This window comes from Hemitrygon akajei, chromosome 23, assembly GCF_048418815.1.
Source record: "Hemitrygon akajei chromosome 23, sHemAka1.3, whole genome shotgun sequence".
Taxonomy (NCBI): domain Eukaryota; kingdom Metazoa; phylum Chordata; class Chondrichthyes; order Myliobatiformes; family Dasyatidae; genus Hemitrygon; species Hemitrygon akajei.
In genome coordinates this window covers 31,180,946-31,203,139 of record NC_133146.1, presented here as the reverse complement: position 1 = coordinate 31,203,139, position 22,194 = coordinate 31,180,946, and the positions used below count along the sequence as shown (strand labels likewise).

Here is a 22,194-nt window from a genome sequence, read left to right as displayed (position 1 = left end):
TTCAAACCGACTCTCCATAGCATAGACAGTTACTCATCCCTTTGAAAAACACCATTCTGCTGTTGGTAAGCATTATATTCTGCATACATAGTGAGCACATGATCTTAGAGGCATTAATGTGTTCGAATTTGGCAACATTGGCATTAAATTAGTGTTGTACACTGATTTCCAGCACTGTCTGTCTTCTTTAAAATACGTAGTTCTGGGATGCAGGATCACTCCCAATGTCATCACTGTTCGCATATTGACAGATATCACGAGTCTCTTACACTAAATTCAATTCAAATTGGTATAGGTATTCCTCCATTTCTTCTATCCTAGTTAAAGATTTTTGCTACGGACCATTTGGGGTATTTGTCATTGCTTTAGAAATATACTTTCAGCTAGAGTTTAAAGTTCAAAGTGAATTTATTTTCAAAGTACGTATGTCACCATACAGCACACCACTCTTTACCCATAGAAAAATGTTGTACCAAAACATCCCCAATTCATCTTTTTTGATTTATGAACCTCCTCTGAACAAAATATTTCCCAGAAATTGATTTCTTTTGTTAACTGAGGAAATGCTGCACCAGTTGTCCAAAATTTGAAGCTCCTTTCTCTCAACATTAATCTGTTTATTTTGATACTGATGAACAAAATCCTCTGTATATTATTCATTAGAGATCATTGCAACTCCCTTCCAAGAAGATTCATGCATGAAACAGAATTCCAGACCTTGCTGGCTGTACTGCACCAGTAATTTCTTAACTACAGTATATTCTAATATTACAGCACTCATGGAGTTCACTAGCAAAGGACAAATTTGCAGAAGTTCCCAGCATTTACACTGAGGATATCTACCTGATACCTGATTGGGTATAATGCATGCAGAAACATATCTAATTGCTTAAATGGAGAGAAATGGCTGTGAGAAAAGCAAATAAATATGAGTTAATTTATATTTCTAAGTTAATTTAATTAATAATTTTAATAGTTTTAAAGTGTTGTGCTTTGTTTCTTCTTTAATGTTGTAAATACTTCTAAATTAAGGATTGACAGCAAGCTAAAGCAGGCTTAGAAAGCTGCCAGTGTTTTTTCTAAACACAAGGGATTGTGCAGATGCTGGAAATCTTGAGCAACATACACAAAATGTTGGAGGAACTAATCAAGTCAGGCATCATCAGCGGAGGGGAATAGACATTTGACATTTCAGACTGAGACCTTTCATCATAGTTTTCTTAGCTGCTTAGAGGGACTTGTTCTGAAGATCTCAACTTCCACATCTCTCAGTTCTTCCCATAATCCTCTTTCCCCCTCCATGTTAAAGCACTGACCCAAATAGGGGAAAATTCAAATTGAAATCCAATGCAAGGAGTTTACAGCCAGGAAGCATGCCTCTCACTTTGCAGAGTGTATTTATCATATTTAAAAATGCTTTCAGTCACAACGTTGGTTCATGAATCTTACTTAAATTTCCCATGTTACAATTCCACTGTTCAATATATTTATGATACATTGATTAATGAGTTCAGTTAATTATTTTAACAAAGTATACAGCAAAATCTTTTCATGTAATTGTGCTTCCTGTACAGTTTCAATCACTTGTCTGCTGACATAATATCAGATCCTCTGTTGTTACAAACTGCTGCAGTTGGAAATAAAATTTCTGACCACTAGCAAGATACCTATTATGATGAAAATCAATTAAAAACTAACTTATAAAGCTTAATGTAATTCATTTTTATGGTGGGACCAAAGCAATTTCAACATTTTACAGCTGAAACATGTACAGGTTAAGTACCCCTTATCCAAAAGGCTTGGGGCTAGAAGTGTTTCAGACTTCAGAATGTATAATTAGATAGCTTGGGATCACCATCATTTCCAACTCTGAACTTATATGCTACCAGTAAGCAGTTTTTGTCTTACACATGCTCATCACACATATATACTTAACAGGAAAAAATTGTTACATACCATTGATATAATGAAAATATAATGTGTGCAGGGTAACAAAAGCAGCCCAGCAGCGTCGGAAAAATACCTGAATCAGCTGTGAACAACGATAAACAATGGCAGGCTTTCAGTCTCCTCCTGTGATGTCATATTTTTATGAAAAAATGTTTTGATCAAAACCACTGCATTTATGTTTTACTATTTTTTAGGTTTTATGTAAGGTATAAAAACAATCAGCATTGTAGACTTGTTCTGGTGTTAAGATTTTTATCAGCAACAATCTTTGCAAACTCATCAATGAATTTCTCTGCTGCTTCATGATGAGCAGATGCTTTATCTTTATCTTTATTAAATCTCTAAAGATTTAGTGCTGTGCCTTTTCTTAAATTTCTGCAACCATCCTGCTGAATATTCATAATTACCTTAACATTTTCAGTTTGCCGTGATAGATCTTTGCTTGTTTCATTATCAGCATATTGTTGAACGGTATATGTTCACTCTAACACTGCTGAATCCATTCTTTCAATACAGGTGCAAGTTCTTCATTTTTTGGTTTTATTAAGTGTTTTTCCATTTTTCATTAACTCTGTTCATTACATACGTGAGGTCACTTCTCAGAAATGACTGTCATGTGCAGAGACCTGTGTATCATTGTAGCAGTTTGTCGAATTTTCCATTTGTGACGTCGTGTCAGTGCTCAAAAAAATTTCAGATTTTGGAGATTTTTGGATATTGATATTTTGGATAAGGGATACTTAACCTGTACAGTACTTAGAACTTAGATTTAAGGCAGTTAATGCACCAAAAGTATCTAGTTTATATCATTAACATTCAGTATTTTCCTAGAAAATAAATCACAAAAGTTGGCAAAAAAATCAGTCACATTATACAAAAGTACATTGCAATTTTTTGGCAAAACGGAATCTGCACTGTTATACGCAACCTAATCAGGTACGTTTGGATAGATATTGTTGTGCACAAACTCTACAAGGAAGTTAGGCCTTAAAGTATCCATGCCAGGACCAGCAGACTCAAAAACAGTTACTTTCCCCCAAGCTGTCAGGTTGATCAACATCTCCACGCATTAACCCACCTCACCACCCTCCAACACCACTGCAAACACATCCCTGAGTGTCACATTATTTTCAATCCGTCTATGTATATAGCAGTTACTTGTACATTATGTTTTACAGAATTGCTTTTACATATATATTTATTGAGGGTTTTTTGTTTTTCATTTTGTTCTTTATGCTTATTGTGTTTTTATGCTGCATCGGATCTGGAGTAATAACCATTTCATTCTCTTCAACACTCATGTACTGAAAAATGACAATAAACAATCCTAAATCCTAAATCTTGAATAAAGGCACTCTAGCCAGCAAGCATGGAAAACAGCAAGGCATAATATACCAGTGGCAAGAGTTTTCAGAGGGGAAAAGGACAGGAAGAGAGCACTGTAGTTCACCCAGCGCAATGTGGAACTACTAGCCAATGCTTGATCCGTACGGATCAAGAGATTTGACAATGTTCTTGTAGGTTCAGGTTTTCAGTCATAACCAAGAGCTGTGACCTGTTCAAGAAAGACCTATGGCTGGGCCACCATTATGTGAGTGGGTGAGTGGGGAGATGTCTGGCCACAGCTGCACTCCAGTAACATGTAGCAAGAGATGTAGACAGACTGCTCCCGAATAAATTGTCCTCTCTAATGCAGCAATGAGCAGAACATTGGGAAGCAGGACAGATGTACTGCAGACTTGAGGAAAGATCATATGCTCAACTGATTGTAGTCAAGATGATCTAGGTGGAGAGAGCAGTCCCGATCTGAGAGCATAGTCAAAGACCTTTCCCAAACAGGTCATATCGCTTAGCCCTGATGATCTTTGAAAACCCAAGTCTACAAAGATGTTCATTATTACAGGGATTTATGTAGGAAATGTTTCAATAGACAATTTGGGTACAAGATTTTTTGTTAAGCATGTGTTTGTCTCTTGGAACAAGATCCCCATCTCACACTGTGAGGCCAGTTATCAGCTTGTCATTCTTTCAGTAATAGAAAGCTCCCATTCAAAGGAATAAATTCACAAGTAATTGTGCAATTAGACACAGGTTACACCACAGTAAATTTAACAGTGGGCCCCAGATAGTGTTGAGAAGTTATCACATGGCCAGACTAATGTCAGTGGTGTCCTTAAACAACAAAAAAAGCTGCAAAGTAGTGCATTGTATTCCAGTTGATCTCTAAGTTAGTTGAATACAAAAAAACTCAAACTATGTCATCAAAAGAATAAAGGGAAATGTGCACAGTGATGACATCATCAGTAGTGTGCATTATCTCCAAGACTGCTTTCTGTGTGGAAGTGGCTAGATCAACAGCCACTGGTTCTAATGAAAATTGGCACAGTCGCTTAAAACATACACCAAATATCTTTCTACAAAAATAAAAGATTCTAATTGGTCCAACTGCCAGGCAACTATTTGCAAAATGAGTTCAATTGTCTTACCCTCACTTGTCCAACGTAGATATTTGCTTCTTCCTCCAATACAGTGAAATTCTTAAGAAAGATGGCATCAAACTTTGGATCATTATCATTGACATCAGTAACCATTATGTTGACGGTAGTGGTAGAAGTCTAAGAAAAGAGAAGCTATTTTCAACAACGATCATCCACAGCAGAAGACAATTTGAAAAAAAATATGGACACAATTTATGCATCTTTCGACTTCAAAGCAAAACCTACAAAACTGTTCCTTTAAGCAAGTGGCATTACAAAGCTGTTTCTGGCATAAACATGAAGTGTGAAAGTAATCTAAAATACAGCTCTTTAAAATTTGCAAATACTTCCCTGCATAATCACAAGCAGAAAAAAAATGAGATAATTAATCAAACCCTCTAGTGAATCATGTCCAGGTGCACAGCGGTGTCTGTAATTTTTTTTCCTTTAACTATATATACATATAATTTGCAAAGCATTCCTGATTTTCTGGTCCTTGTTCATTAACTCTTCCAAACCTGCTCTCAGAATATAAATGCTTTACAACTGACAACAAAAAATGTACTTTTCTGTGGTTTATTTCTGCTGAACACCAATGATAAAACTTTAAATTTGCAACCTTTTTATTGCCAGCTTGTGTAATTTATTTTACAAGCTCCTCAAAATAATTTACTCTCTGCTGGGGCCTTTTTAGATAGGATATGAGCTAATAGTTTAATTTATAAAGCAAGTTACAATTCATAAAATTTCAGAAGAAAAAAACGCATGAAATATATCGAATACTTCAGCTATTCTTTTTCTATTTCTATTTCAGAACTAATTGCAGATATTTTCCCGAAACTTCAAATTCATCATTCCTCAGCTATTCATGGACAATCAATTGCCTATGTTCTTCTAAAGGGTATCATCTAAACAAAACCTGGAAAGGGATTACTAAAAACAATAAATTAAGCATATCAGTTCTTCATTTTTCCAAAAATTAGGTATATGATTTCCATGAATGACATTTCTTCCCAAATAGTCACTTGAAGTTGGAAATCTTACCTACAGGGAAACTTAGGGATGAATCCTTGTACTATCACATGTTGCACAGTAATATTTAATAATGCTTGTCCATGTTTTTGCTTTGTCATTATTTGTTAAAGGTTGCAAACACCTTTCTTGGTCCCCTTGGGTAAAACAACAACTGCTGGAGGATCAATCATTTGGAATTTCATCTTGAATCAGAATCATTATTGGGTTTATTATCACTGGCATATGTCATGAAATTTGTTGTGTTGCAGCAGCAGTACAATGCAATGCATACAATATTCTACAAATTACAATAAAAATATTTTACACATATACAAAAATTAAAGTGCAAAAAGAGAGCAAAAATAGTGACCTAGTGGTCATGGGTTCATTACTTTTCAGAAATCTGATGGCAGAGAGGAAGAAACACACACAAAATGCTGGAAGAAGGCTCAGAGGCTGGCAGCATCTATGGAAAAGAGTAATGTCAACGTTCAGTCCTGCCAAAGCGTCTCAACCTGAAATGTCAAATCTACTCTTTTCCATAGATGCTGTCTGGCCTGCTGAGTTCCTCCAGCATTTTGTGTGTGTTGCTTGGATTTCCAGCATTTGCAAATTTTCTCTTGTTTGTTTTTGGCAGAGGAGAAGATGCTCTACTCCTAAAATGTTCAGTATGTGTCTTTGGGCTTCTGTACCTCCTCCCTGAGTGCAGTAATGAGAAGAGGGCATGTCTCGGGCAGGGGGGCTTAATGATGAGTGCCGCTTTTTCAAGGCATCACCTTTTGAAGATGCCCTTGATGGTAGAGAGGTTTGTGCCTATGATGGAGTTGGCTGAGTTTACAAATGACAGTGTAGTTCTTGCTCTGCCTTGTGCTTTTGATGTGAATTGAACAGACAGCATAACTCAGTAAGGATTTTTGTACTATAGAAGAGATGCTTTACTCATTGCTCCAAACTGAGGTTCAGGTAGGAGAAATACACACTGAACAATGTAGGTAAGTAACTCAGCCATGGCCAGTTCCAAGCCTGACTGTAAAAAGAGGAAGGGTGAACATGGGGGCTAGCAACCCCATTCTGTATAAACAAAAGGAGCACTAGAAACTCCAAAGACCCGATCCTTGGAGAGGAAGGCTCTTTGAAGATGGGCTACTCTGGGGGACAACTTGAAAGACTGGCCAAGGATAGAAGACTCTGGTGAGCTGCTGTCAGTGGCCTATGTCCCAGTCGGGGTGATGGGCTTAAAGTTAGTAAGTAAGTAATTTTGGTAAATGTAAAGGCTCACTAAGAGTACTTGCATTCCCCATTTTTCTCCTTTCAGTAGATGTCAACTTACATTTGTGGTTGCTGCTTATTTTTCTCGTCATCTGTATTTATATGCACACATTGATGAGTGATAACTAATGCAGAAATCATGCATTACTGAAAGCTCTCAAGGAAAGGCTGCACCTTTCCTCAGAGAATTTCATAATTTCAACCAAATATAGAAAGAATAATAATCCCTGCAATCAGTAAAAGCCAAAAAGAAAATTTTACCTACAACTGATCAATGAGTGGTTGATGATTCCCTTAAAGAAGGCTTAACAGGGCTGGTCATTCTAGCTCCTGAACATGTGTTCAGACCATGCTTATTATAAGAGGGAATGTTAATTGTGACATTGAACTTCAAAATGTCTCTCTAATGGCAAATTAGCATTGCATGTGAATTATGCTCTCCAAACTCATTGTATCAGCCAGAGATCAATAAATAGCTCTCACCGATTGTAGACACAGCAGGGCAATGTGCACCACTATAGACGAACTTTAACACCCTAACACAATGCAAACAGCAGAAGCAACCATCCAGGTTTCACACTGCAAATTGTTAGCTGATCTACTGACATGTAATTCAACAGAATTTCTCCAGCATCATAAGCACTAATATCTATTTCTACAATCAATCAGATCAAATTCTGCATAACTACTGTTTAGGGACTTATGTGCACACAAACATATTCCCTACTGTTGTGACAGTGGTATTTTTGTGCATGATGTTTGGAATTCAACAGATAACCCTGCAGATTTAATGCTAAGAAGTATACATAAAAGATATTCTGATATCATTAGTGAAGAACCATGAAGATCAACAGCATACAGAAGGGTCATTCACTCCTTCTAATCCACGGTGGCCAAAGTGAAATTCAGGGTAATCCCACATCCCATCCCTTGGTCCATTACATGCAGTTAATGGCCATTCTATTGATCATCTTGGTACATTTTAAATGAGGTTGGAGATCTGCCTCCATTACCCTTTGAAGCAATGGATTTGAGACCCCTCCACCCCACCACCACTCGCTGGGAGGAATTTATTTTTTGTCCTCAGCACATCATTCAAAACCACTTGTGTTCTGAGAATCATATGTTAAGCACATCTGCATAATCACCTGTGCTTTGTACCGGTCCTGAAAATATGTTGAAGTAGAGTTAAATGATGTAGAGTACAAATACAGGAAGAGCTCTCTAAGTTATGGGAGAGATAAACTGTTGGGGTGTTAGAATAGACAGTTTGGTCCAAATAGCTATTGTGGTCACAGAACTGCACCAGCCATCATGGACATGGATTGAATTGTCTACTTGGATTATGTATTATAGAGAATTGAAACTTTGGCCAAATAAGATATCCAGACACCACTCACGTTTTGGGGTGCAGTGGCCTCCATACAAAAAAAAATAGCAGTAGGTTAGGTGGGCTTTTGAGGAGTCGCAAAATCTGTAGCTATTGGTAAGGAAAGACCAGAGTCCCCTGCCACAGCTCTAATAGAGGTAGTGGAAACTGCGAATATGATGGCTGTTGTTTCACTACCTAAGAAGGAATTTAACTCAGAAGGCAAATCTGTCAGTTAGGTAGCTTTGTTCACAAGGGAAATACTGTGATGAAGATACAGGTGGTGATACACTAAATTCATTAAGTTCAACCTTATCAATGGCCTATGCTCCACTGGGAGCTAAGGGCCCAAGAAGAAGACAGTGGACATACAATGGGCGCTTTATTAGGTACATCTGTACGGCTCTTTGTTAATGTAAATATCTAATCGGCCAATCATTTGGCAGCAAATCAATGCATAAAAGATGCATACATGATCAAGAGGTTTACTGATTGGAATGGGGAAGAATTATGATCTAGAAAACTGCAGAGCTCCTGGGATTTTCATACACAACAGTCACTAGTTTACAGAGGAAGGTGCGATAAACAAAAAATGTCCAGTGAGTAACATTTTTGTGGGTGAAGCCACCTTGACGCTGAGAAAAGTCAGAGGAGAATTCCAGACAGGTTCAAGCTGACAAGAAGGTGACAGTAACTCAAATAACCACACATTACAACAAAGATGTGCAGAAAAGCATCTCTGAATGCACAACTCAACACACCTCGAAGTGGATGGGCTACCACGGCAGAAGACCATGAACATACACTCAATGGCCACTTTATTAGGTATAGGAGGTACCTCATATACTAACCTCAGATTCACTTTGGTGTAGATATTTACAGAAAAATAAAGAAATACTATAGAATTTGTGAAAAACTGTGCACTGTATAAACAACGATTAACAAACAACCAATGTGCAAAAGAAGAAAAATTGTGCAAAGAAAAAAAAATAGCAGGAACATGAATTGTAGAGTCATTGAAAGTGAGTCTGTAGGTTGTGGAAGCAGTTTAGAGTTGAGGTGAGTGAAGTTATCTACACTGGTTCAGGAGCCAGATGGCTGTAAGGTAATAACTATTCTTGAAAGGCAGTTTTTGAAAGTGAGGTGTTTGCAGCAGTGACTGGGCCTCTGCCAGTAAGGGATGGACACGTGCCCACCTCTCTGCAGGGTAGCAAATAAAACAAGTATTATATCCTGTTACCAGTGAAAGATGCTGGAAAGGAAGCAACTGCAGAGGCCACTACAAGACTTCAAAACAACCCCACAACTAAAGGTAACAAGGAACCAGAGAAGTACAATGGGATGAGATAGCCCCCTATGAAGGAAAGTACATTCAGACCATTCTGCCACTTAGATAATGACTTAGGATTTTCAGGGGAATGGGAGATCACACAGTGCTGGAGAGGAAACACTTCAGAGGCAGAGCCTGTGATACGTCAGGACAATACATGAATTCTCTGGAGTGTTTGGACAACAAATGAGTGACTGCAAGGATCTACAGGTAAGGTAGAAGGCGAGTAACTTGGCATGAGTTGCTGTAGCAAGTTCAGCAAGTTAACTAGCTTCAATAACAGATGCTTTTCCCTTAATAGATTTATCCACATCACTTACTTTTACAGGTGACAACACAGACACTACCATGAGGAAGATTTTCAATTGACTTTTCACCAGTTAACTAGGAGGGTGCTATTATCTTTATACGTAACTTAATGAGCAGCCTCCCTTCCCTCTGACTTCCCTGATGCATTTTAAATATTTGCATGATATGAAACTGTCATCAATTTATCTGCCTGAATGCTGTCTTGGTAATTAGTAATCAGCTTCAACAATCCACTGAACATTTGAGTTGGAAACGCACGTTTCTCAAAATGAAATGTTCTGGATGCTGGTCCAAATGTAACCAATGCCAAAAATGGCGCAGTAACTCAAGAGTATCTGTGATTGATGCTGACAACAGAAGAAAGTGAAAGGAAAAAAACCACAGGGAGATGGTTAAAAAATGCAGGAAGGACTACCAGTTACAATGATAGCTATCTCAAAGGAACAATGATTCTGTCATGCTAGGATAGAATTCTCTTGTCCAGAAAGAATAGCAAATAAATCATATCTCTACTTTATACGAGTCAAGTTGATTCTCAGTGGGATAGAGAGATAAACCAATCTAAGGACATATTAGAGTGAAAATAATCTATACTAATTTTCCCAGGAAAATAATAAAAATTAATTTGTTTATACCTAACTGAAGTCTGAATTATACATTTAAAACACATTCCATGTTGAAATACAAATAAACATAAGTGCTCTTTACTTCAGTTAAATAAAAATCTGATTCTTGCAAAATACTCTGCTGAACAAAATTACATTACAACCAATTTCATTGCAAAGAATTTCTGAACGAGATGTTACTTACAAAAATTGTAATTCAAGCATGAAAGGTTTCCAATTATTCCAGTTTAATATTCAGCGTGAACTGCAGGGAATCCACAGGAATGATGACAACACAATTTCGACTCAGTTAATGCAGAATGTAAATGTGTAGCACATACTCCCAGGGAAGCATTAGGAGAGGACTGGATCAGCAAATTTAGGATAGAATTGATGATGTATTGAAGGAAAATAAAGTAATGGAAGGAGATGAGGGATATATGGAGTATAATTTTTCTCAAACTAGACTGATGATGGTGGCCCTTTACATTCTTGTCATTTGCTGCAAACGCAAGTTAAAACATTGCAGTAAAGTGACACTTCTATTTCTAGATCTAACTGCCAAATGAATTAGTTGACCATAGCAGAAATTAAGTAAATTAGCTAACTTAGCTGCCACAAATTCTGGTCCAATGATATCTGGATTCAGCCACTATGCAAATAATGTTGAATTTCCCCATGGGGATGAATAAAGTATCTATCTATCTATCTAACTTTTATTCTGCCTTACATCCAAGTAGGAACTGATAAAAAAAAACCCTGAAATGAATAGCATTCAGAAGCTGAACCAAACCATCTTTAATTTCAAGGAAGTACCCTCCCACAATGTGGCTATTCTTTTCTTTACAAACTGAGTCATTGTAAACACTGTGACTGTAAAAGTAGAACTTCAACCGTTAGGAAGCAATAAAAAATGCCCCACAATTTTATTCTAATCAATGTGCTTTCAGAATGCAGCAACTACACATTTCAGATTGTTTGTAATTTAACAGACCCAAGAACTGCACAGCTTCCTAACAAGAACTTTCACTTGTATCCTGAAACAGTCAGAAGAGCAGTGATGAATTATGTATGTAAGTAAATCCCACAGTGGTTATAATCGCACAGACAGCATGGACCTTTTAGGTAACTCACTTATGGCAATTTCAATGCCTACTGTTGTACTCTTTCTGGATCAGCTGTGTATTTGTCCCATTTGAGAGAACTAAGCAAAATAAAATGTCATCTAATCTTATAGTGTGGTTTTGAAGATATGTTACACTGTCAGGTACCTTTTCTCAGACAGGTCATTAAACTGAAGTCCTTCTATTTACTCAGGTGGAAGGCAAAGCTCCTACAGAAGTCTACTCGAGATGAGAAAGGGAGTGACATCAGTATTGAAGCTAAATGTAGCAGCAACTCAAACAAACCACACTACCGACGACCCCGTGGGTAGTTATCCTTGTATAACATGACCCCCTCCCACCAATCTATCCAATAATAATATCCCACAAAGTCAAAGAAATGTATTCAATTCCTTATTAACAGCTAGCAAAACATACAATCTTGACGTGATGAAACTTATGAAACTAAAACTAGCGATATTAAACATACTTAAGTAGACCTAATTGAAAGTAAGAATAGTTAAGCAATTTTAAATGTAATTAAGCGAACTTAAGCATAATTAAGCTGTCAAGAAAAGATATGACATTCATTGGTTCCCAGTTCTAAAACACCCAGAACAAAGTAGAAATACGTAACAAATCTCCTTTGCTTTTATCACGCCCCACCCATGTGACTAATGACCATACTAAACATAATAAACCTGCAATACAGACTACAATGCAGATAGAAAACAGATTCACAGCTCCTAAATTAATAATTATTTCACACTTAGAAAAAGTAAGCATTATTATTATACTGCCCTTTTGCATGACCTTGCTTTGTGCAAATTGCCATTATTTTCTACACTGTAACGCTAACTAAATCTCAAAATGATTCTTTTGTTTGAAATAACTATGTTCTCTTCTCACTACCACCATTAGGCAGAAAGTACAGAAGTCTCAGAACCCACACTGCCGGGAACAGGAAAAGTAAATACCCTATAACCATCAGCCTCCTGAACCGGCGTGGATAACTTAATTCACCTCAATTCCACAACTTACAGACTCACTTTCAAGGACTCTGCAACTCATATTCTTGGTATTATTTAATTTTTATTTGCACAATTGTCTTCTTTTGAACACTGGGTGTTTACGTATAGATTTTCATAAATTCTATTGCACTTATCTTCCTGTAAATGCATTTAAGAAAATGAATCTTATATTGGAATGAAGAAACCCATGCATACTTTGATGATAAATTTTACTTTGACTTTGAAATACTTGATATATTCTGAAGTCAATAAAGCTGATATGTAAATACAAGGTTATATTCTTTTATGGAGGCTGAAGGGTTTGCTCTTCAATGATTCTTGCAATGTTACCAAATTTTGTGTGCATCATCATGGCACAACGTGCTGAGCACATTATCAACCAACAAACGGCTGGAAGAGCTCAAGCACCCTTATGAGGGAGAGTTGGGGGTGGGGTGGGTGTGGATTGGTGCTGTGGGAATGAATTGTTGCCATCTCAGGTCAAAACATTGCATTTACCCTCATGCAGGACACTTTCTATCCCCACAGATGCTACCTTACTGTGTGTTCCTCCAGCAGAGTATTTGTTGCTTCAGATTCCAGCATCTACAGGCTCTTGTGTCATAAAAATTAGGTTCATATTCAAATCTGTAAGTGGTATTTTGATTGGGAGTAGTATAGTGACTAAATGCTAATATCATGATTTTAACTGCTGGCCACTAAGCTGTATAATGGACAGGTAATCTAAGAGATCACATACAAACATCGTGTCAGAGAGCACTACAGCACAGAAACAGGTCCTTCAGTCCATTCATCCATGCTGAACAGTTATTCTGCCTACTCCCATTGACTCACACCTGGACCACAGCCCTCCATTCCTCTCCCATCCATGGACTCATCCAGACTTCTCTTAAATGTTGCAATACAACCTGCGGATGCCACTCTCCCATCACCCACTGAATGAAGTTCCATCTCAGCTCCCCCTTAAATATTTCACTTTCACTTTTAACCTATGACCTGCACTTCGAGTCTCACCCACCCTCAGTGAAAAAATGGTGCATTTATACTATCTATACCCCTCTTGTGTATACCTCTCTCGAATCTCCAATCAATCTCATAGAAATATAGAAAACCTACAGCGCAATACAGGCCGTTCAGTCCACAACGCTGTGCCGAACATGCATTTACTTTACCCAGGATTACCCATAGCCCTCTATTTTTCTAAGCTCCATGTACCTATCCAACAGTCTCTTAAAAGACCCTATTGTATCCGTCTCCACCACCATCACTGGCAGCCCATTCCACACACTCATCACTCTCGGCATAAAAAACTTACCCCTGACATCTCCTCTGTACCTACTTCCAAGCACCTTAAAACTGTGCCCTCTTGTGTTAGTCATTTCAGCCCTGGGAAAAAGCCTCTGAATGTCCACGCAATCAATGCCTCTCATCATCTTATACACCTCTATCAGATCTCCTCCTATCCTCCATCGCTCCAAGGAGAAAAGCCCAAGTTCACGCAACCTATTCTCATAAGGCATGTTCCCCAATCCAGGCAACTTCCTTGTAAATCTCCTCTGCACCCTTTCTATAGTTTCCATCTCCTATGCTCCAAGGATTAAAATCCTGACCTATTCAAGCTTTCCCTATTACTCAGATTCTCAAATCCCGGCAAATCATAGTAAATTTTCTCTGCACTCTTTCAAATTTATTGATATCATTTCAGTTGATAAGTGACCAGAACTGAACACAGTATTCCAAATGTGAATTCACCAATGTCAATTTCTTACATCTTCAAAATTATATCCCAACTCCTGTTCTCAATATACTGATTTATGAAGGCTAATTTGCCAAAAGCTCTGTCTACCTGTGACACCAGTTTCAAGGAATTATGGACCTGTACTTCCAGATCCCATTTTTCCAAGTCTCTGATCAGTGGCCTACCATTCACTATGTACGTCCTCCCCTGGTTCGTCCCCACCCCACCAATGTCCAACACCTCATACCTGTCTGCATTAAATTCCATCTGCCATTTTCCAGCCCATTTTTCCTACTGGTACAGATCATGCTGCAACCTTTGATAGTCTTGCTTGAAGTCCACTGCATTTCCAACCTTGATGTCATCAATAAATCATTGTTAATAGGCAGCCCATCCACTTCATATAGTACCATGTTTTTAGTGGGTCTGCAGAGGGCTATTTATAATCTTAATTGACTTTTTTCAGAGCTGGGTTCTGCCAAATGACAGACATTGATCTCTGGGGTTGTTGAAAATATGTCAGGAAGATGAGCCAGGAGTAAGCAAATCTTCTGATAATGTGATAATGTCAAGGAACCGAAGAGTGAACTGCTTCAATTCAATGGATGGAGTTTGACAATATAGATTTTGTAGTTGGGTAATGTGAAGCGATAGAGACAGTGACATCATTCATAAGCTTCTGTCTCTTCTGTAAGAGAAGGTTCAATGAATGGAGCAACTTCCATTTTCTGCATTAGAGAGAGCACAGCACTTCCACAAACTCTATCTTCAGTGTTCTTGTCTTCTGTCCTTCTCTCTCAATCACAAAGTAAAATCTATGAGATGGCTTTTTAGAGAAACTTACCGTGGAGTCTACTCAGGGAAAGGCTATCTCAGATTGGATGTTGTGTAATAAACCAGATCTTATCAGGGTGCTTAATGTAAAGAAGCCCTTGGAGGCAGTGATCATAATATTATTTAATACATATTGCAACTTGAGAGGGAAAAATATAACTCACATATATCACATCAATAAAGGGAATGACAGAGGTATGAGAGGGGATCTTGCCCAGGTGGATTGGAGGACAATACTGGCGGGGATGACAGCAGAACAGAGTTGGCTGAAGTTTCTGGAAATAGTTCACTAGGTGCAGGATAGATATGCCCCACAGAGGAATAAGTTCTCAAATGGTAGGGGTAGGCAACCATGGCTGACAAGGGAAGTTAGGGACTGCATAAAAGCCAAGAAAAGGGCATATAAGGTAGCAAAAGTGAGTGGGAAGCTGGTTGATTGGGAAGCTTTTAAAATCCATCAAAAGGCAACTAAAAAAACTATAAGAAAGGAAAAGATGAAATATGAGGGTAAAGTAGCCAATAATATAAAGCAGAAAACTAAAATATTTTTCAGTTATATAAAGAGTAAAAGGGAGGTGAGAGTTTATATTGGACCATTGGAAAATGATGCTGATGAGGTAGTAATGGGGGGACAAAGAAATGGCAGATGAACTTAATGGGTACTTTGGATCTGTCTAGTGGAAGACCCTAGCAGTGTGCTAGAGGTTCATGAGTGTCAGGGAGCATGAGTGAGTGCCATTGCTATTACAAAGGAAAAAGTGCTAGGCAAACTCAAAAGCCTTGAGGTGGATAAGTCACCTGGACCAGAATGGACTACATCCCAGAGTCCTGAGAGAGATTGCTGAAGAGATAACAGATACATTGGTCATGATCTTTCAAGAATCATTTGATTCTGGCACGGTCCCAGAGGACTGGAAAATTGCAAATGTCACTTTACTCTTGAAAAAGGGAGAAAAGCAAAAGAAAGGAAATTATAGGCCAGTTAGCCTAACCTCAGTGGCTGGGAAAGTGTTGGAGTCTATTATTATGGATGAGGCTCCACAGTACTTGGAGACTAATGATAAAATAAGTCAAAGTCAGCACGGTTTCTGTGAAGGGAAATCTTGCCTGACAATTCCGTTAGAGTTCTTCAAGGAAGTAACAAGCAGGGTGGACAAAGGAGAAGCAGTGGATGTCATTTATTTGGATTTTCAGAAGGCATCTGATAAGGTGCCACACGTGAGTCTGCTTAACAAGGTAAAGTCTTATGGTGTTACAGGAAAGATACTGGCATGGACAGAGGAATAGCTGACAGTCAGGAAGCAGCAAGTGGGAATAAAGGGGGCCTTTTCTGGCTGGCTGCTAATGACTAGAGGTTTTCCTCAGGGGTCAGTATTAGGACAACTACTTTTCACATTGTTTGTTAATGATTTAGATAATGGAATTGATGGCTTTTTGGAAAAGTTTGCAGATGATATGAAGATAGGTGGAGGGGTAGGCAGTGCTGAGAAAGCATTGTGATTGCAGCAGGACATAGACAAATTGGAAGAATGGGCAAAAAAAGTGGCAGATGGAATACAGTATTGGGAAATGTACGGTAATGCATTTTGGTAAAAGGACAATAGAACAGACTATTAACTAAATGGAGAGAAAGTTCAAACATCAGAGGTGCAGAGGGATTTAGCAGTCCTCGTGCAAAACTCCCAGAAGGTTAATTTACAGGTTGAGTTTGTGGTAAAGAAGGCAAATGCAATATTGGCATTTATTTGAAGGGGAATAGAATAATAAAAGCAAAGATAAAATGCTGAGCCTTTATAAGACACTAGTCAGGCCTCACTTGGCGTATTGTCAATAGTTTTCCATCCCAAATCTCAGAAAGGATGTGTTGTCCTTGGAGAGAGTCCAGAGGAGGTTCATGAGGGTGATTCCTGGAATGAAGGGGTCTACACATGAGAAGTGTTTGGCAGCTCTGGGTCTGTACTCACTGGAATTTAGAAGAATGCAGGGGCTGGGGATGACAGGGAATCTCATTGAAACTTACCGAATGTTCAAAGGACTAGATAGGATGGATGTGGAAAGGATGTTTCCTGTGATGGGGGAGGGTATGCAGAACAAGAGGGCACAACCTCAAAATTCAGGGACGACCTTTTAGAACAGGTAAGGAAGAATTTTTTTTTCAGACAGAGAGTAGTGAATCTGTGGAATGCTCTGCTGCTGACTCTAGTGGAGGCCAAGTACATGGGCATATTTAAGGTGGAAGTTGATAGTTTCCTGATCGGTCAAGGCATCAAAGGATATGGCAAGAAGGCAGGTGAATGGGATTGAGTGGGATCTGGGATCAGCCATGCTGGAATGGCAGGGCAGATTTGATGGGCTGAATGGCCTAATTCTGCTTCTATGTTGTATGGTCTATACCACCTCTGCTCTCGATCCAAGCATACGCCCACTTGCTGTCTGCATTCAGCACAATTCTGAATTCACTTGATGGGAAATTATAAAATAACCATCTCCTGTTTTTATAATAAAGCACAAGCTTTTCAGTCCATGGGGCCATGCCAACATTTTTACCTACTCTAAGATCAATCAAATCCTTCCCTCCTACATAGCCCTCCATTTCTCTATCATCCAGGTGCCAATCTAAGAATTTCTTAAATGCCTTAATGTTTTAGTTTGACAACATCGCAATTTCTTTGCCCTATTCTGTGTAAGCTTGCTTCTCCCTCAACATACACATCTTATGATGTAGATGTACACATGCTCCTCCCTTAGCAACTGTTCTTCAATGAATATTTTCTCTTTTGACTGGTAAATGGTTCACAAATCAGAGGAGAGGAGCAAAACACTAAGGTGCAGATATTGTTTGAAATGGTAATGGTACTTTGCAATATTTTGCGTACATGATGCAACAAATACCATTTTCAAAAGTTGGTCTGAAAGTTGGGCCATGTCGTAGTATTTTAGCTGATTGCATTCAGTGTTGTGATGTTGTTACACATGCAGTGGGTATGAGTTAGTTTGTAGGGCTTATTATTACATTGTAGCGATGTGCTACACACAGCGCTGAAATAACGACACGCAGTCGGTAAGTCATTTCGAGACTAGTTTATTCAAACTTCGTGGCGCTGGCATTTAATCCCTAGCGCCCGCCCTCTCCAGGCGGAAATTACGTCAGAGGTGCATTATCAAAGTCTCTCCCCGTGCGCTGGCTATTTGTGAACCGGTTCTCCTGAGCAGAAAGTGGGTCGCCACATAACACCACCCCCCCCAGAACCGGCGATACACCCCCAATGTCCTCAGTCTGGATCAGCCTCTGTTTGGGAGGTCTGCCTCTGCGCCGCGGTGCCTGAACCTCGACCGGCTGTGCCAAGTCCACATGGGCTGGTTTGAGTTGGTCCACCGTGAAAACCTCCTCTTTCCCCCCAATGCCCAGAACATACGTGGACCCGTTGTTGCTGATCACCTTGAACGGCCCCTCGTACAGCCGCTGTAGCGGTGCCCGGTGTCCGCCCCTTCGTACAAACACAAACTTACAGTTCTGCAGGTCTTTGGGTACATGGGTCGGGGTCCGTCCGTGCTGTGAAGTTGGTACGGGGGCCAGGTTGCCTGTCCAGGACTACTGCAGGTTCTTCCTCTTGCCCCCTTGGGGCTGGTATGAACTCCCCTGGGACGGCCAGGGGTGTGCCGTACACCAACTCGGCCGACGAAGCGTGCAAATCCTCTTTGGGCGCTGTGCGAATTCCAAGCAGGACCCAGGGAAGCTCATCCACCCAATTAGGTCCTCTCAGGTGGGCCATGAGAGCAGACTTCAAGTGATGGTGGAAGCGTTCCACTAGTCTGTTCGACTGTGGGTGGTAGGCAGTAGTGTGGTGTAGCTGCATTCCCAACAGGCTGGCCACAGCCGACCACAGGCTGGAGGTGAACTGGGCGCCTCTGTCGGAGGTAATGTGGGCCGGTACCCTGAAGCGTGCTACCCAGGTTGCGATCAGTGCTTGGGCGCAGGAATCGGCAGATGTGTCGGTGAGCGGGACCGCCTCTGGCCACCTCGTGAACCGGTCTACCATAGTTAGGAGGTACCGCGCTCCTCGGGACACTGGTAGGGGGCCCACGATATCCACATGAATGTGGTCGAACCTCCGGTGGGTGGGTTCGAACTGCTGCGGTGGGGCTTTAGTGTGCCACTGCACCTTGGCTGTTTGGCACTGCACGCACGTTCTGGCCCATTCACTGACCTGCTTGCGAAGTCCGTGCCATGCGAACTTGCTGGAGACCAGCCGGACAGTTGTCCTGATAGATGGATGCACCAAACCGTGTATAGAGTCGAAAAACTCGCCGCCTCCAGGCTGCCGGGACGATGGGGCGAGGTTGGCCGGTAGCCACGTCGCACAAGAGGGTCCTCTCATCTGGGCCTACGAGAAAGTCTTGCAGCTGCAAACCAGAGATTGCGGTCCTGTAGCTGGGCATCTTGTCGTCCGCCTGCTGCGCCCCCGCCAGTGCTGCATAGTCCACCCCCAGGGACAGGGCCTGGACAGCTGGTCTGGAGAGTGCGTCCGCCACGACGTTGTCCTTTCCCGAGTCATGCTGGATGTCCGTCGTGTACTCAGAGATGTAGGACAGATGTTGCTGCTGGCGAGCCGACCAGGGATCGGACACCTTCGTGAACGCGAAGGTCAATGGTTTGTGGTCTGTGAACGCCTTCCAAGAAGTACCTGAAATGCCGGATTGCCAGATACAGTGCCAACAGCTCCTGGTCGACAGCACTGTACTTGAGTTCGGGTGGTCATAGGTGCTTGCTGAAGAACGCCAGGGGTTGCCAGTGCCCCTCGATGAGCTGCTCCAGCATCCCACCGACTGCTGTGTCAGATGCGTTTACCGTGAGGGCGGTCGGAACGTCCGTTCTGGGGTGCACCAGCATCGTGGCATCTGCCAAGGCTTCCTTGGCTTTAACGAAAGCGGCTGCAGCCTCCTCGTCCCAAGTAATGTCTTTGCCTTTACCCGACATCAGGGTGTACAAAGGGCGCATGATACGGGCTGCTGAGGGGAGGAAACGGTGGTAGAAGTTCACCATACCAACAAACTCCTGCATGCCTTTGACGGTGTTGGGCCGGGCAAAGTGGCGGATCGCATCTACCTTGGTGGGCAGAGGTGTTACCCCATCTTTGGTAATCCTGTGGCCCAGGACGTCGATGGTATCGAGACCAAACTGGCATTTGGCCGGGTTGATCATGAGGCCGAAATCACTCAGGTGGGAGTAGAGCTGGCGGAGGTGGGACAGATGCTCCTGACGATTACTGCTGGCTAAATAGATGAACGTCATTTGAAAACATCATTTTCAAATTGATGTCATCCAAATAAATGAACGGCAAAGTCCAGGTCGCGTCCCACCACAACCATTAGCCGCTGGAACGTCTGTGCGGCATTCTTCAGGCCGAACGGCATTCGGAGGAACTCAAACAGGCCGAACGGGATGATGAGTGCTGTTTTGGGGATATCTTCAGGGTGCACCAGGATTTGATGGTATCCCTGGACGAAGTTTACTTTGGAGAAGATTCTTGCCCCGTGTAGGTTTGCTGCAAAGTCCTGTATGTGCGGCACGGGGTAGCGGTCTGGAGTTGTAGCCTCGTTCAGTCTGCAGTAGTCGCCGCATGGTCTCCAACCCCCGGCTGCTTTGGGCGCCAAGTGCAGTGGGGAGGCCCATGGGCTGTCGGACCTCCGTACGATCCCCAATTCCTCCATCCTCTTGAACTCCTCCTTCGCCAGGCGGAGCTTTTCCAGGGGGAGCCTTCGTGCGCGGGTGTGGAGGGGTGGTCCCTGGGTCGGGATGTGGTGCTGTACCCCGTGTCTGGGCATGGCTGCTGTGAATTGCGGTGCCAGAATCGATGGAAAGTCTGCCAGGATTCTGGTGAATTCGTTGTCCGACAGCGTGATGGAGTCCAGGTGTGGGGCCGGCAACTTGGCTTCACCTAGGAAGAACGTCTGGAAAGTCTCGGCATGTACCAGTCTTTTCCCTTGCAAGTCGACCAGCAGGCTGTGAGCTCGCAAGAAGTCCGCCCCCAGGAGTGGTAAGGCCACCGCGGCCAGTGTGAAGTCCCACGTGAACCGGCTGGCGCCGAACTGCAGTTGCACTGTGCGGGTGCTGTAGGTCCGTATCGTGCTGCTGTTTGCGGCCCTCAGGGTGGGTCCTGGCTTCCTGTTGTGGGTGTCTTACCCTGGCGGGGGCAAGGCGCTAATTTCCGCTCCGGTGTCAACCAAGAAGCGGCGTCCCGACTGTTTGTCCCAGACGTACAAGAGGCTGTCCTGGTGGCCAGCCGCCATAGTCATTAGCGGCAGCTGGCCCTTGCAGGGCAGGCGACAACGGTGGGCTTCTGTGCCCCGCCACTGGTAGTAGAAACACCACTGCTCACTGGCCTCCTCACTCCTGCCTCTGTGTTGTGTGCGCCCCCCTGCCGGGCCTGGTCTGGACCGCTGTTGGGCACGTGGCCTGGTAATCTGACCGATGGACGCCACGCTCTCCCTCTTGGCTTTCCACAGCACGTCTACCCGGGCCGCCACCTTCCGGGGGTCGCTGAAATCTGCGTTAGCCAGCAGCAGATGTATGTCCTTGGGCAGTTGCTCTAGGAACGCTTGCTCAAACATGACGCAGGGCTTGTGTCCATTGGCCAGGGCCAGCATCTTGTTCATCAATGTTGACGGCAGTCTGTCTCCCAAACTGTCCAGGTGAAGCAGGCGGGCACCCCGCTCACACTGTGAGAGGCCAAAGGTCCCAATGAGCAGCGCTTTGAATGCTTCATATTTGCCTTCTTCCGGGGGCGAGTATGAAATCCACAACCTGGGCAGCCGTCTCCTGGTCAAGGGTGCTCACCACATGGTAGTAACACGTGGAATCAGAAGATATCTGTCGAATCTGGAACTGGGTTTCTGTTTGGCTAAACCACACGCGTGGTTGCAGCGTCCAGAAAGTCGGCAGTTTTAGCGAAACTGTGTGAACAGATGAAGAGTCGGTCATCTTTGGTCCAAATCCCGTTTGGACCGTCGGGGTCACCAATGTAGCGATGTGCTACACACAGCACTGAAATAACGACACGCAGTCGGTAAGTCGTTTCGAGACTAGTTTATTCAAACTTCGTTTTGGCATTTAATGCCTAGCTCCCGCCCTCTCTGGGCGGAAATGACATCAGAGGTGCATTAT

At 42.0% G+C, this 22,194-nt stretch overlaps 1 protein-coding gene across 2 annotated transcripts in view; it reads right to left on the bottom strand.

Moving 5' to 3' along the window:
- The window catches only part of pcdh15b (protocadherin-related 15b), a 1,734,278-nt gene that overhangs the window by 360,459 nt on the left and 1,351,625 nt on the right, over positions 1-22,194 (bottom strand). For both annotated transcript variants that reach the window (XM_073027317.1, XM_073027316.1), the window contains exon 24: positions 4,437-4,565. In XM_073027317.1, the coding sequence (XP_072883418.1) occupies positions 4,437-4,565 (129 nt within the window). The remainder of the gene's footprint in view (positions 1-4,436; positions 4,566-22,194) is intronic.